Source organism: Blennius ocellaris, assembly GCF_963422515.1.
Source record: "Blennius ocellaris genome assembly, chromosome: 8".
Lineage (NCBI taxonomy): Eukaryota > Metazoa > Chordata > Actinopteri > Blenniiformes > Blenniidae > Blennius > Blennius ocellaris.
In genome coordinates this window covers 13,301,189-13,318,048 of record NC_137657.1, presented here as the reverse complement: position 1 = coordinate 13,318,048, position 16,860 = coordinate 13,301,189, and the positions used below count along the sequence as shown (strand labels likewise).

General features: G+C 47.0%; 2 protein-coding genes across 2 annotated transcripts; both read left to right on the top strand.

Annotated features, from left to right (window-relative positions):
- Positions 1–534: 534 nt before the first annotated feature.
- LOC308133083 (uncharacterized protein) lies at positions 535–8,863 on the top strand. The gene is made up of 13 exons (XM_080500357.1): positions 535–764; positions 2,963–3,081; positions 3,553–3,800; positions 4,143–4,266; positions 4,529–4,650; positions 5,285–5,371; positions 5,587–5,676; positions 6,298–6,386; positions 7,157–7,379; positions 7,656–7,778; positions 7,921–8,086; positions 8,302–8,390; positions 8,544–8,863. Exons 1-13 carry the CDS (start codon positions 675–677, stop codon positions 8,642–8,644), a joined length of 1,671 nt encoding a protein of 556 aa, XP_080356483.1. The 5' UTR covers positions 535–674; the 3' UTR covers positions 8,645–8,863.
- Positions 8,864–10,082: 1,219 nt separating this feature from the next.
- On the top strand, positions 10,083–15,513 carry pianp (PILR alpha associated neural protein; the record flags this gene model as incomplete). The annotated part of the gene is made up of 5 exons (XM_080500489.1): positions 10,083–10,093; positions 10,313–10,722; positions 11,116–11,194; positions 14,690–14,836; positions 15,492–15,513. 5 exons carry the CDS (start codon positions 10,083–10,085, stop codon positions 15,511–15,513), a joined length of 669 nt encoding a protein of 222 aa, XP_080356615.1.
- Positions 15,514–16,860: the final 1,347 nt, after the last annotated feature.

The following is a 16,860-nucleotide window of genomic DNA, read 5'->3' as shown; positions in this document are numbered from 1 at the left end:
TGGTATACAGGCCCATAGCTTTGTGTTCATTTCTAAAATGTGTTTTATTAAACATATCAGTGCCAAGCTCAAGCTTCACTTATCTTTTTTGTTCGAAAATTACAAGAAATGAGACCTGCTGGGGGAAAAATAAGGTTTTATTGTAAATCGCGAGAGCACGTTTTAGGATTCTTTTTTTCATGTTTTATGTGGTGGTACAAATACATTCCAGCAACGTTCTTATATCTTATCTCCTATTTTACAGTTTAACAATGAGAGGGGGGAAAACGAGCTGCATTTGAACGCAGCACAGCGTTACCGCTCCGTCCTCCGGTGGTAAAAGCCGGTTTCTGGACTGGACTGAGAATTATAAACATAAAACAAATAACCCCTGCGCACATGATCACGTTATTGCAACGAGCAAGTGCAGTTACATGATGAGGTTTCCTCATTAAAAGCCGTTTCTTTCGAGCCTCCTCAACGGCCCACATGATGTCGCTGTTAGGACAGGTATCGCGCCGCCGCTGCAGCGTCAACATCCGGCGACACGTCCCCCCAACAACAACGACGCCGCTCTGCCCTCCGATGGCTCTTTATTTATTAAAACATCCTCGCACCTTTTTTATTTGCAGGCGATGATTTGTCGTTGACGCTTTTTTTGACAAGCCGAGGGCCACGCAGACAGTCTGAGTCAAATGGGGGAAGTGAGGAAGCTGCAGAAGAAGTTGAGGCAGATTGAGAATCTGGAAATAAAAATCAGTCTCACCCCAGAGGAGACATTCAAGGTACAGAAACACTTCTGCATTTTTACTTTCTGTGTGATCTCGGGGTGTTTACTGGTGGACTTTGGCAAATCCTGGGGGGGGGGGGGGGATCCCTCAGGATTAACAAGTTATTATGACTGTGGAGGTATCATCACACACACGTGATCGTGTCTGAAATGGAAATATTACAAACAAACCAAAGTTGTGCAGCTTTTACACACACTGACCAAAGATGATTGGGGTTATTGATGCTGGTCGTGTATTGATGATGATGATGATGTGCCTCCCCAAAGTGCAGAAAAAAAACACGTATCTTTTAAACCTGCAAAAACAGTGTTGGCATCATAAAGTCAGTGATTAGTATGAATTAATAATAAAGGTGCGATGAATAATTTGACAGTTTTTGCCCCAGGAACTTTGGAGATCAGACGATCACACGTTGAGCATCAGTGCATCAGGAAAAATAATTATCAGGAACTTCTGGAAAGTCTGAGCTTGTTAAAGGGCAGGATCTGAATGCTATGAAGTATGGCCCTGCCCTACAACAGTGATTTTTCTTTACTGGGCTGCTCCCTAATTGGCAACGGGAAAATAAATGTACACATGGAGTCCCACACCTTTGCAGATGAAGATAATTTATTAATGGTGAAGGTTGCCTGAAGTTCACAACAATGGATTACTGTAGGCCACAAGCGAACTTGTGAATTTACCCGTGAACAATTGTAAACCAGTGATTAAAAAAAACACCTTCCTAATTCAAAGTGTACCACATTAAAGTCCTGCCTCAAGGATCTTTAGTGTCGCACTTCCACTGACGTTTGCAAATACATGTACTTGAAAATGTACTTTACTACAATTTTGATGTACTATATCCTTCAATTGTCTGTTTCTCTGTTCCCATTGGTTCACTCTATTTACCCAACAGATATATTTACAAGTTACTGTTGGTATCAAATATTATGTGCTTGTGATGTGACCTCGGCCTCGTTGATTCCAGAAAACATCTCTTTCGACAGCAATGAACCCGCCGGTATGCAGCGTTGTAGTGGTAATTTGACCCCAGCCTCACTGCATTCAAAAAAGGGTCACTTTTACCAGCGTGGAGCCCGTTGATATGCGGAACCGTGCTTGTAATTTCACACCAGAAAGAAAGAAAGAAATTCCACCCAAAAGCAAATTACGCCTAAGTGAGACATGTGTGTCATGTTGTCGTGGTAATTTGACACCAGCCATGAGGCATTCATTCATTTACAAGCAATGAGCATGTTGATGCGCATCATGATGCTAATAATTTCACACCTGCCTCATTACTTCCGGCATGCTACTTCAATCAATCGTAATTTAACCCCAGCCTCTTTGCTCGCAGAAAGTCTTTTTTTCCCCAACAGCAAAGAACCTGTCGATATGCAGCATCGTGCTTGTATTTGGACATCATCATCCGTCACGTTAAACCAGCACATGAGCATATCTGCAGAGCTGATATTAACTCATCCACATGTTGTGTTTTAATCCACGAAGTTACTTAAGCCATCAATGACTTCTGTTTTTGTTTAACGAAACTGTGAAATTTGATGTGTTGTCAGAAAATACAAGAAAGCATAAAAGGTTGCCCTTTAACCGTTTTGCAGTAAACAGAAACGAGAAGTTGTAAAAGTATAATGTGTTGCTGCTGGCTGTGGAAAGTAGTTTAGCTTAAACCATGGTCAGCGCCAACATTATTCCTGCTCTTACATGCATAATGATGATTGAATATTGTAATAATGCAGCGGCAGGGGTTATTCTCCTGCCAAAAGACTGTATTTTCCACAATGTGAACCAGTAAGTCTCTCTTGTCCTGTAAATTTCTTGTTTAATTTCACAGCCCGGTTAAATTTCCACATAGAAAATGTCCACAGTGACACTGACAGCAGATAAACCTCACAAGACAAATAAACCGCGTTTTTCTTTAGGGTGAGAAGCACGTGATAAATAATCCACATAATACATCGGTGGGGTGCCCCTCTAACAAACAGCCCTTTAATATACAGTAAAACTGACATGCCCACTCATTCATTCATGCATATTTCAAAGCTCAGAGTCTCGGTTCAGGCGTGCGGCGTATGCTCGCACGCCGCACTCTAATAAATCGAGACGGGTCGAGTATGTCAGTTGTGCAGATAAACAACTTGTGGATTTAGCAGCTGGGTTTACAACCAATCTCGTGCCTTCCTCCCTCTCAGATCTCCAGGAAGGCGGAGCTGCGTTCCAGATTGGCTGAGCTTCAGCTGCAGCTTTCTGGCCCGCAGCAGACTCTTGGGATTGTGGGAGACGGGAAAAAGGAGAAGATGAAAAGACAAGTGTAAGGAAGTGTGGGAGAGGTACCAGCAAGGAGGGAAGGGGTGGAGGGGGGGTGGGAGGCAGGGGGGCAGATGGAGAGAAATGTAATTCTTCAAAAGCAACAACATTCACTTTGAAGCTTTTGATCTTTTCTGTATGTCTACTCAAAACACACTGGAGGTCAAATTCTGCCACACTTTTGCTAAATGGGACTTTACTCCTGTCTAATGTAAACACCTTTATAGAACATCAGCCCCTCAGTTCGGGCGGTAAATCAACACAATCGATCATATACACATCAACTTGAAGCTCACTTAAACAGACGTGGCATTTATTTATTTATTTTAATACACAAATTAGGAGCTCATTAGGAAAGAGTTTTCGCTTGCAGGAAGTTCGAGAATCCTCAGGTATCGTTTGCCGAGCTGTCACAACGGGTGCTGTGTTTGCGTCTCGATTATTTATTCCGCTCCTGCTTTCTGCTCTGGCACAGGGAGGACGCCCCAGAGGCCCTTCCATCACAGATGCCTCCAGCCTCCAAGATCCTTAAGGGAGAAAAGAAGTCCAGAGCTCAAGCTACGCCAGCAGTGGCTGCCAGGCAGAGCGGAGTGGGAGAGGAAGCGGCGACAGGCGGACGGGGGGAGAGGACCGAGGCGGCCAAGGTGTCGGATCCCTGTCAGGACGCGTCAGGAGGCTGTGGACACTCTGAGGAGGAGCAGCAGCAGCAACTGCGACAGGAAGGTATCTCCATTATTAAGAATAGTGGCTTAAAGACGGTGTCATTACACTTCGTGGCAGGCCGTGTGAAATACGGAGCGGTGTCCTTAATTTGCGATTAACATCTAAAATCAGATTATACATGCCCCAAGGAGCGCTAACAAGCCGGTGTGGCTCCCAGTATTAAAACCAACAGGCTGCACTCGCTTCCCCGAAGACAGGGCCCACGGTTTGCATCCTCGGAGCTAAATTAGCCCCACGCGTTTGCAGTGGCAGACTAATCCATATTGAGGAACCGTGCAGATTAACAAGCCAGCATGCTGATGAGTCAACACTGCTAATTGCACAAATCATTTCTTTTTACAGAAGCTGCGTTTACGTCCCTCAAAGTGTCGTGGGAGAAGGCAAAGTTTCGCTTGCGGGTGCTGGAGGGTCACAACGACATAGTCACCTGCGCGGTTGCCGTTGACAACCTGGTGGTTTCTGGAAGGTAAGGGAGAAATGCAGTTCATTTGCATAATGGATGAGCACATTTCAAGTAATTTATCACTTAATAGGCTGCTGCTCTCTCCCTCGCTGTCTGACACGTTTTTTGTTTTTCTTCCCCCGCCCCAATGACTTGAAGCGAATCTCTTGCGGTTTATGTTGAACGCCTTTTAACTTTCCGCCTTCTCTCTCACTCTCTCACTCACTCTCTCTCACCCCCCCCCCCCCCCCCCCCCCCACACACCCCATCTTTTCCTCCTCTCAAGTCGTGATACAACTGTGAAGGTGTGGCATGTTCCCACGGCAACAGAGCAGAAGAACATGGGAGGTCACACTAGTGGGGTCACCTGTCTGTCTGTGCCTCCCCTTGAGTACTGCAAGAGGCTGGGTGAGGACACAAAGACACACACACACACACACACACACACACACACACACACACACACACACACACACACACACACACACACACACACACACACGGGTGCACGCAGACATGCGTCCGCAGCCTGACATGCAGGCCGGCGTGCGGCTGAGTAATGCCCGTGTCCCGTGCTCTGGTAATTATAGGAGCAGTTCATCAGATCAAGCCCAGTGAGAGATAACCTCTGCAGACACTTTAGAGACTTCTCTGTCTGAAGCAGGCAGACTTCCATCATTTGAACTCCAAAGCCCTCTCCGGCTCTCCTCCTACACCTCCCTCCCCACCTGCCTCCCCAGCCTAAAATACCAAGTCTGGGAGTGGAGCGCTTAATGATGAGCCACAGTCACATCGTGTTCATCCACTAATTATTTGCCTCCTTCTTAAAAAAGTCATGTTTATTCTCTTTTGTCTTCTTCTTCTGATGTCCGTTCTCATTTTGTGCATCATCATTTATTTAGAGCTTCTTGTCAGCGTAATCTATTTTTCCTCATCTTTTCACCCTCACGATGATCCCTGCTCCCTCGCCACCCTCCTCCTCCTCTTCCTCTTCATCCTCTGCCCCCTCCTGCTCTTTTGTCTGTGCTTGCCCTCTCTCCAGCCTGGTCCTTGTCTTTGTCCGACAAAGAGAGGTTTATTTTGAGTGGCTCTGCAGACTGCCATGTGAAGATCTGGGCTCTGAGCATTGGTACGTTAAAGTGCGCATACACACACACACACACACACTCACACACACACACACACATACATATATATATATATATATATATATATATATATATATCGTGGATAGAGCCTGAGGGTTCTGCCTGTGAAGCTTGTGCACATCATAATCAATGTATGCCTGTGTGACTGATGGCCTGCATCCTGTCCATTAAATTAGAATTTTACTGTTACCTCCAGGGCAGTGCGTTAAGTCTATCTACACATTCAACGCTGTGACTGCACTCTGCTTTGTGCCAGAGGAAGACGGCTACATCATCAGTGGATCAGGTGTGGATTTCTGTGGATTTTGTGCAGACAATAGGTGACTGTGCAAAAGTTTGAGAGAGGATATCATAAAGTAAGAATGGTCTTAAGAATAGTTTTTTTTCTTTTCTTTTTTCTTTCATAATTTTTATTACTCGGAAAATGAATAAAAAGATCATAACCTTTTAGTACTAAGCACAGATCTTCTGTGCATGACTGGGGGCCATGCCATTAGTTCCAGAACTCCTAATTATCACAGTGAGAGAGTATATAATCACATTAGCTGTTTGATTGACGTTATTGTATTCTACTGCAGAGGAAACCAGGAAGCAATCGGAGGATTTTCCATGTTGGTATTGCATGATACATTTCTTTCAGACATGCCTAAAGCCTTAGCATGGCATAGCTGGATGTGAGATATCGTTTCCTTCCAGCTCGTCTTCATATCTTTACTTAATGCGTATTCAGAGTCTGATACTGTGGCATCGTGTGTCGGTGAGTTAGAAAGCGTATCACGCAGCCGAATCAGAGAGATGGAAACCTGTAGTTGAGGCAGTCAGGCTCAGGTGGGTTGACCGTGACCGACAATAATGACTGCCAGTCGCCTGTCAGCACACATTAACCTCACACTCTGTCACCCTGCAGACGGGGGGAAAGTTCAAGCCTGGAGCTGGCACACTTTCCAGAACTGTCAGTCAGTCAACGCTCACCAGGAAGCAGTCACCTCCATCCAGGTGGGTGTGATCCACCTGCTGACCACAACACTCTCTCCACACTGAGGAACGCTCAAGCTGTTTTCATTCGCAGCCTATTTTTAACAACCAACCGGCTGACACAAAGACATGCCAACGTTTTTCTTTTTTCTTTTTTTTCCCGTAGACACTGTCTGAAATTGTTTTAGAACTCTTGATTAGTAATTTGTGAAAAAAAAAAGAGCTTCTTCTTAAGGAATCAAATGGCTGTATTTCTACACTCTTATCCTCACAACAGCCTTCCCTGTTTATTGCTTTCAAATGGAAATCAAAGATATTTGTTGAGATGTAAGCCGTGGAGCTCGTCCTATTTTAGAGCACACTTGTATGTATTTTGAGCAGGAAAAAAAAAAAAAGCCTTTTCATGAATATTGAAACCCAAAGCTGCATATGAATGTTTTTTTTTTCCAATTTGCAATCATCATAATATGCCCAAAGCATTAAAGCGTAACGCATCATTGTCACCCGCTTTGTTATTTATCATGCAACGCGCACAATTCATTTATAACCCACAGCAGCGCAGGAACATTTTGAAACTGTTCACACTTCTGCTTTGTTATTTGCATAAAGATGCATGCTCTCTCCTATCCTTTTCTTGCCTTTGTCTGTCTCGCACGCACACACACAGCCTCTCCTTATTCATTTGCACTAACGTACTTACGCTTTCCTTTCCCTTTCACACGCATGTGCATGTACAAATGTTATAAAGATTCAAATCACCATGACAACAGTGTCTCCCGTGCCCTCCGCAGTCTCAGGGTCCGCTGGTGTTCAGCGGTTCAGCCGAGGGGGGGGTGTCAGTGTGGGAGAATCGGTGTTCGGAGCGAGACCCCCTGAGGCTGCTGCAGCATTGGAGCGGCCAGGTGACGGGTGTCGGAGGGGGGGCGGGCGGCCGACTGACCCTCAGCCCGAGAGGGGACCGAGTGTTTCTGGCTCACGGTCACGCCTGCATCAAGATCCTGCACTGGAGGACGGGTGAGCTTTTGAAGCCTGGCGTGTGTGTGTGTGTGTGTGTGTGTGTGTGTGTGTGTGTGTGTGTGTGTGTGTGTGTGTGTGTGTGTGTGTGTGTGTGTGTGTGTGTGTGTGTGTGTGTGTGTGTGTGTGTGTGTGTGTGTGTGTGTGTGTGTGTGTGTGTGTGTGTGTGTGTGTGTGTGTGTGTGTGTGTGTGTGTGTAAGAGGAAAAACTGAACGGAAGGTAGAAGTGGAAAATTTGCATTATCCTTCCACTGAACATCTGTCCAATTATCACAGGAACGATGTCCAGATTGACCAATCACAGCAGCATCACGGGTGTAACAGATTGTGTTCACCAGACAGGAGGCCTCCTAATTGGCTCCTGCTATGATGTGGCGAACGGAGACAGCGCGCTAAATTGTGAGTCGCGGAGTCAAACGTGGAGTCGCTCAGTTTACTGTGGGCGTGAAAACACAATCAGGAACTTGGGAGCAAAATCGAAAGCATTTTCCTGTCCCTTGACCTCGCCCCCCCCCCGGCATCACCTCTCTCCTCTCTGCAGTGTTCTCACTGCCTCAGTGTCGCTATCTGGCCTCTCTGACCTGGCCTGAGGCTCCCAGAATCCTCTGTTTTGCGGCTTGGACCACGGGGAGCGGAGACCACCGGTGGGTCACTGGAGGTCGTGACCTCATCGTATGGGAGCAGCTCCCCAGCTCTGGACGGCAGAGGTGGGTGGAACACTGGTCGGCACCACTGAGCTCAAAAGGGGGTTTCAATCTAAAAACGCTCCGCCGTTATCGCGATTTGAATATTCATGATTTCATCTCAGGTCAAATGCTCGACTAATTCTAAAGCTACACTGGGATTTATGATATGCTAATGATTTTTGACACACACCCTCAATCGATATGTGTTTAATTAACTGCTGGTGTAACTGTTAAAGGGGTGATGTCACAGTTAGGAGAGACAGTCGAATGGATTCGTGCCTGCTGGAGTCGGAGGGAGACACAGAAGAAGATGCAGAGACCGACGGTACAGAGACACGCCATGCAGTTCCACACGTTTTTCACATCTTTGTTGGGTGACTCACATGCTTAATGAGCAACCATAAAATTGAGGATTACACGGTTAGCGTTAGGTGACGCGTGTCGTGACGAATCCTTACGACTTTCTTGTCAAATTTAGAGTATGACGTCGACGACGGCAACAACGGAGATAAAGGCGGCAGGTGTGACGGTGCCGAGGACGGAGGCTCTGGCTCTTGGCTCCGTTGCCTTCTGCAGTGACACCTCCACAGTTTCTCGTGCCGAGGACGCCGCGGCCTGCAGCCATGAAGAGGAAATGAGAGGGTGGGAGCGCTGTGACAGAAGAAGGAGGGTTCGGGGGAGTGGAGCGCGGCAGCCGGGGTATCGGTGTCAGAGGAGAAGCATATGGATGGAGGAAGTCGGCGTTGTTTGTGTATGCGCTGTGCGAGTGATCGGCAGATCATTTCATGTAAATATTATCTTCACAGTAATAAAGCTGTCACACCGTGACTCCCACCAAGGAATTTGAATTTCCCGTTGTCTTTATTTCCATCCCGACACCCGGCACTTCTTAAAAACACAAGTTCGCTGCCCTCGCGCCGCGGCCGCCGTCAATGAATTCATTCCATCTTCGTTCCCATCACTCCTTTGTTCTCCCTCTCCTTCTCTTGGCTGTCTATATTTTAAGTCTTTCTTTCCCTCTTTAGGGTGTCCTTGCTGTTTTTGTGAACATAATTGAGGAGAGTTGTTTTTTTTTTTGTTCTTGAACCTCCAGCTTCAGAATTAGCTTATTAATGCTGTCCTCAGTATCATTTCTCTTTGCCTTGTCAAATTAATTTCTTTTCCTCTGTGTCCATTTAATTGAACCACTTTAGAAAAAAAAACAACATAATTAGCATTTAAATCTCTTTCCTACAGTCTCTTGCCCTCCACACGCCGCTCTCTCTCTCTCTCTCTCTCCTCTCTTACTCTAGCGGACTCTACATGTCTCTGTCGCTAAGGCAACCGATGCTTTTTTTTTTTCTCCTCTCACTTGCTCTCTGTATCTCCCCCTTTCTCTCTGTCTCCTCTCATTCCCTCTCTCCACTGCCAGAGGTAGGCATGATAACTGATATATGTCGGAGTGTGTGTGCGTCTGTGTCCGTCTCCCGGTGTGCTCGCGCGTCTCCAGCTGACATTTCTGTGGCATTTAGGCTGTAGTTGAAAATGGGGAAGTTGCCTCTGCGCTCAAAGTGCCAGATAGAGTATTGGCTCCATGCATGATGCTTTTAATGATGATTAATGTGCTGAGCTCAGGTGTGTGTGCACTGTAAGTGTGTGTGAGAGGGCAGAACGGACAATGAGTGGGTATTTCTGGATGTTTTGGCATGCAGATGTGGACTCTGCATGAACATGTGGTGCATAATTGAGCGTTAAATGTAAAATGCCCAGAGGAGTCTGTTTTTTTTTTTCTTTTCTTTTCCTTTTTTTTTGTAAAAGGTGACAGTTGGCTCCCTGCCAAATACTCTTGCTGGTGTCTGTGTTTACATGTTGGGGGTTTTTTTTTGGTGGTTTTTTTAATGTGACAACATAGAGGAAGAAGACAAAAGCTGGACCCTCCCCCTTTCTCTCCCTCTCTTTTTCCCTCTCCTGCCCCTGTGTTTAATCTTACAGAGGGAGATGATCGGAGAAGAGGAGTCTCAGTGAACAGAGCGAAGCGATGGAGAGATGGTAAGACGAATAGTTCGAGGTGGAGGGATGTATCGGACGCACATGTGTAAAATGTCATGCTGAGTGATGACTGGCATAGGGAATCAATGTCTCAGCTGTTAAGGTTATGCATGTGGACAATTCCTGTTCTTCTCATAACTCCTCTGTCACCCCCACCGCCTACTATTTTTTTTTCTCCTCACCCCCCCCCCCCCCACCTTCTTTTTCTCTAAACTCCAGCTCCATCTCTCCTGTCGCACGACTGACTGCCCTCATCTCCCTCCTCCTGGTTGCTCTGGTGACACAGCCCTCCACCTGTAACCGTGACGACAGAGAGGGCGAGGAGCAGGTAGACGCCCTGTCGGTCCAGCTGTCCGTCACAGCGCAGGTCACACCCACTCCTCTGTGGGCGGTGGTCTGGGGTCCCACGCAGCCGCTGGAGGATGAGACCTACCACTTTCTCTCCAGCCAAGAAAACGACCACCTGCTCCGGCACGGGGGCCCGCAGGAGGCCAGCACCTCCACGTCGGAGGACTGGGCTTACCCCGACGCGAGCCTGCCCCCCCGGGAGAAGGCACCGCTGGAGTCCAGGAACCAGGAGGGAGTGGAGGGCGGAGGGACAGAGGCGGAGGAAACGGAGCCTGAGGAAGGTGGGCACCGGGAAGACGCACATGATGGATCTCTAAATAAAGGGGTGGTCATGAGCAGTTCGTGTGAATACACGGCACACGCCGGGAGGACTCCGGGGAATGAGCTGTCACCAGGGTGAAGGCTGACACTCGGCTGTGTGCAGCAGGCTGCGTCTGTGGCGGGGGAATGCCTAATAAAGTTCTCATCACTCACAGGGAGGAATTGGCCGCTGTCAAAACGACCAAATACAAAGAAGACGTCATCGGATCGCTGTTATAGTTGGAGGCCAGAGTCTTGCACATCCAATTTCATGTTACAGCTGGCTTTTTTTTTTTTTTTTCTTTCTCCTGGACACAATTATACATGGTCAAGAGTCTCAGATGAGTAACTGCATGAGTGTGTCTGTGTTACAGTGGACCCTCAGTTCTACGTCACCGTGACCATCTCGTCTCTGCTCATCCTGACAGCAGTCCTTATTACAGCCAAACTCTGGTAGGAACCTAACCTTTCCACTCCAAACTCTGTTCGCGCGTGTGTGTGTGTGTGTGTGTGGGGGTGTGTGTGTGTGTGTGTTTATGAGACGTATAAATTAACTGGTTATTGCGGAACGTAAATTAATGATCAGTCGGCTTTCTGGACACCTGTGCCTCAGCGGGAAGCTGCATTTCTGCTGATTAAATCACCTCTTGGGGTTTTTTTTTCTAAGACAAAAGTTAAGGACTGCACAATTTCCAGACTATAGTTTGCACAAAGACAGGTTCAGCTCAGTGTGAAGCTCCAGATGAATCTGCAGTCATTATTACGTCAGCATATTGGCATACTAATTTGGACGCCTTTAAGCGACAGTAAGCAAGATTGTTTTAACCATTTGAATGTCATAAGTTATCATTTAAGTTATCTCATAGACATCTGTGTATTGTGCTAAAGGTATTTTAAAACTGTGTGGAGCTACGTGGTGGAGTGGTGTTAGTGGTTAGCACTCCCACCACACAGCGTGATCCCTTGTCCGGGGCCTTTCTACGCGGAGTTTGCAAACCGACGTTAATCCGATAGTCCAAAAATATGTGACAAGTGACTGTAAATTGAATGTATGTGTGTCTTTGTTCCCGTGCATGTGTTTAGCTTTTTAATCTGTTAAGGGTGTACCTTGTGCTCACCTAGGATGAGTTGGAATTGCGATATAAGAGGTTGGGGGGGGGAGTATAGACTTAAGTACTTCGAGATCACACTACCTCGTAATGCCACTTTTTACCACAGAAGGGCTGTAGTGAGCTAATGTCTCAAGTGTGTTCTTAGTTAAAAAACAAAACAAAAAGCAAAACAAAAAGTGCGACAAAACAGGCATCAACACAGTAAAGGATAAAACTAAAAAGAAAACCTTACTCCTGCCACCTAATGGGGGAAATGGGCATGGCACCAAATTTATAGACTGCATCTTTAAAACTGAGAGGGTCAAATGAGGTAACTCAAATAAAGCTGTTTTCTAGGCATTCAGGACAGCATTTAGCTTGAAAGGGGAATACAATAAGTTGTTTTTTAGAATAATAGTTTTTTTCCCCCCCAACAAGAACAGCAAATATGCCGAGTTCAGCTGAAGGTTTGCCCTGAACTGTGGCCTCGAACCTTGGAATTAGGATCCCACATAGAAGTTAAACCTGAGGGGTCATGAGACAAAACTATTTTATAAAACATAATTCTGCTGCCAAAAAAACCTCCCCATAACTTGATAATCACATTTCATTTGTCTAGTTGGTGCCCCTTAAAGTGAGAGCTCAACAATTGCTTCCTATCTAATGACTTTATAGTTAACAATGTCACAGTTGGCAAAGATACACCATTCAGAGCTATTGAGGTTGCAGTGATTAAACATTTACTACAACCATGAGAAAAGGACGGGGAGAATAAAAACCACTCTGATCCTTTGCCTCACGGGCTTCATGAGAGTGTGTGTGTGTGTGTGTGTGCATTAAGAGCACGCTGGCCATTAAACCTCCTGGAGCAGGTTGGGGAATCTCCGGCTTCTACTCTACGTTTTCAGGGAGCAGGAAGTCGGTGCTCACAACACACATGGCCATTATCTGGAAATAGGGAGTCATCTATGTGATGGACCGGAGCACTTCCACGGTTTGCTGATCAAACCAATAACATCTTGTTTATTTGACCACAGGGACTTTTTTTTTTTTTTTTTTCCACGCATCCACACTCCCTCTTCTTTCTCAGTTTTTCCATGCACGTTGAGATTTTTTTCTTCTTCTCGCTTCTGTTTCCTCATTGCAATTCCCTTATCTGCACATCTCACCTAAATTCCAATTGTGCTACCCCCCCCCGCCCTTTCATTGCCTGAATCTGTGTGATTTCTTCTCCTTCATAGTCTCTTTTCATTCTCTCTCTTAATCTTAGTTTTGCTTCCACACTCCCACATTATCTTCCCTCATGCTCAGTTTAACCCTCCATTCTCTCCCCCCTTCCACCTCCAAGGATTTTTCTTGTTTTTTGAGTTCTCATGTTGCTCCATTTCTTTAGGGTTCTCACTTTTTTTTTTTTTTTTTTAACCAGTTAATTCACTACACCGCTCGCCTGTCTCTGCACAGTCGGTTCTCCTCTTATCTCCCTCACCAGTCTCCTATCTCTCCCAGCACCGCCAGTCTGGCTGCAGATCCACAGATAATCCTCCAGCTTGCTGTGAGCTGATACACGATAAGCCACCCCCTTTTTCTCTCTCTGTTCCCCGAGACTGGCCTTCACTCCTGTTTCGATAACTTACTTCCGCGGCACCTTGCCGTGAAGCGAAATCCACGAGCTCCCACTGAATTGAGAGTGGCATTAAACAATGGTTCATACTGGTGACATGGCAAGGAGCTCCTTTATATAGACTGGCTCGTCCTTCAGTGTCATAAATGTGTAAATAACACCATGTGTTAGATGGAGAAAGGGCCACAGAATGAACGGGAGAGGGGGGTGGGGGGGGTCTACAGATGGACTCAAATCATAGCCTATAGAGCAAATTGGCCACTGTCCAGTTCATTATGATTATAGAAGAGCAGCATATGTGCTCAGTGGTTTTCCCAGGCCCTAAAATTGTCAGTGTGTCTAATGTTATCAAGTGTGTGTGTGTGTGTGTGTGTGTGCAGTGAGGAGAGTGGGCCAGGCGAGGACAGGTGTTACCGAGGGGCAGGATGAGGGTGCAGCGGGGCTCTAATGGGCCCGAGGAACAGCTTTGTTGTGGTTCTTAAGTATTCTTAAGAGCCTGAACCCATGACACCCCCACCGTGTCTTCACCGTAACTCACGCTCCTCACCAAAGTAACGGCATGACACCTCGGTGATGCGTCACCCGTCCGTCCACTCCGTCGCCTTGTTGCACACCCTCCTCACCTCACCCCTTCCAACCACCCCCCCCCCCCATCCCACGGTGATGTCTCCTTCCCATTTCTCGCTCTGCCACCCTCTCCCCTCTGACAGCGTTTTAATGAGTCCGACGAGTGCAGTAATTCTCCCTCACAGTGGCAGCGTAATGTGTTCGCTGATGCTAAATGGCTCCTGATGCTCTCCGACTTTGTTTCTCTGCTTCACGCTCTTCTCCTTTTCTCTTCCTGCTTTCTCCCCTCATTTTTTCCCCTCTGTGCCGTTCCCTTCATTTCACCTTCCCCCTCTATCATCGTCTGCTATCTGCCGCTCCCTCCCTAACCTTCTTACACTGTAATACCTGTGCCTCTCAAACTCAAACTTTCTGTCTCATCTCTTTATGTGCCTGCCCGCTTTGTCTTCTTTTTTTTTTACAACCATCTCCCTCAATTCTCCTCTTTTCCTACTCTTATCTTGCACCCCCCCTCTCCCTCACCCTTTAACTTTTCATCCTCTTCCATCTCCTCGCCACCCTTATCGCTCCTCTTTCCTCCCACACCCCTTCCCAAATTCCCTCCCCATCCCTTCTCTGCCTCACTTTCTCTCCTCTCCGTTTATCTGCCCGACTATCCATCTCCCCCAGTTACGATCGCAGCTGTTCCCAGCATCCGCCCCCGCTTTCCCGTGGCGTGGCCCCCCCGCTCACCCTCGCACTTCCTCGCTCCCTTGCTTCAGAGGACAGCCGGCAGACGCTGCACAGCGCCTCCTCCTCCTTCACCGACAGGGAGAGGTAATGAGTCGCCTCGCCAGCCCCGCCAAGACCCGGCCTGCTTGTGTCTGGGTCTGTATATACCAGTCTGATCGTGCATGTGTTGGTCTGCCAGCACCCCTGGATTTAAAGTTTGCTTCTTTGTGTGTTGAGAGAGGCTTTGTGCGCGGCCTTATTACCTCTTTGCATGCGTTGCGAGGGTGCACATGGAGTATAATTGGACACCGGAGCTATTCTCTGTGGAGTATTCAGGCCTGAAGTGTTGGTGCTGCTGTAAGATGTATCAGTGTTTTAAACTCCCTCTCCAGATGAGTCATTGTGGGCCTGTGAAAAGGCGCCTAGCCACCGTCCATGAAATGATGCTTTTATTCGAGGGCATTTAAAGTTAATCTCAATCAGGATAATTATAGAGCCGCACTCCAGCGCTCTTATTCACTTCCTCCTCCCCCCCCCCTTCCCACCCGTCAGCTTCTCCTCCACCTTCCTCCTTCTCTTCCGTCTCCCCCATCGCCGCTCTGTCTCGGTCCCCTGTGATGCAGCTTTCCGTTTGCATGTACACCACTTTATCAGCTTCAGGCCTTTGTGCTCCACTTCTCTTTTCTTTTGGGCTCCAAAGCTTCTTACACCATTCAATCTTGCTTTCTGCCCCCCCCCCTCTTTTCTCTCTTTGTGTCAGGATCCCAGTTGTGAACCTCTGAGGTGACTGTTTTTTCCACATGATAAACACTGCTATGGGGGACCGAGGAAGAACATCAACACGACCAGGGGGTTTGCCCGCAGCGCCATTTCATTTTCTCTGAAACTGTGAAATGAATTCAGGGAACCCAGGTATCCAGCCATCACAAAAAAACTCCTCTTCCCTGAGGTCTATAAAAAAAAAAAAAAAAAAAAAAAAAAAAAAAATCCAAAGTCATCTCCCCGCAGTTCAATCCCCCCTCTGTTTGTCTCCTCTCTGTAAATTCCTTTTTCTTGTGTTCCTGCGTCACTGTAACCCGTTTTCCCACCTTTTATTTGGCCCCGAGCTCTGCCAGGATATCCAACAGCTCTGCGCTTCGACCTGCCATGACTAATTCACAAACAAGCAGTTTAACAGCCATGCAACATCCCATTACCCCCCTCCGAAATGCCCTACCTGTGCTTCCACAGCTGTTTCTAAGGACTCGGCTGCACGTGTGAAGCTGTTCAGCATTAATGCCAATCCAGCAGACTGTTCCTTTTTATCAAGCGACACTAAAAATGCAGCACACGTGAGTCGACTTGCATCTGGCCTGTAAACGGTTAAAAAGCCATTCTCAGCATCTCCAAACGCCGAACGGGGTATTTCACAAAGCTGGTTGGCACGGCCGTAGCCAACAGGCAATGTGTTTAACATGTCACGCTCCAAAAACTGCTGTTTATTCCCCGCTTTGGGCGCCTGAAATGCAAATAGTGTGGCTTTTTCTCCCTCCGCAGTATGTAGAAGAGCCCGTTTGGTTTCGGTTTTTTCCTCATGATTCGTTCTCTTAATTATCTGGCCGACGTTCACTGCTCTTTGTCGAGCCTCTGCGAGCACACTTTGTTCCTGCTGGACTGTGTAGAGGTGCGTTGTTAGTGCATAGAGCTCTTCCAGTGGTGGGGATAAAATATTCAGAATGGGAATAGAAGAACCATTCCTGCTGGGGAAAAACCCCCCCCCAAAAAAGCAATGCTTCCCGGAAGGCCTGGACGCTCCACGACAGAGACAGATTCACATCGTCATGGACATGAGCATCAGCGAACTGCACGTGATCAAAGGACTGAAGTTACCATGACTTTTTTGTCCGTCCCCCCCCCTTCTTTTTTTATTACTCAATCTGGAAATCGAAAGCGTCGTCATTCCTCTTCATAACCTGATAAAACCGTCTTGGGTGCACCAAAGGAAATAAGTACATCGAGGAGCATTATTTCTGTATCTCCTTCCAATCTGCATGTCTACACTTTAGGAAACCTGTGAGAGTTGCTTCGAATCTATTATTTATACAATGTCTATTTTATCAGTGTCTTATAGAGCCTTTCAAAGCCAAATG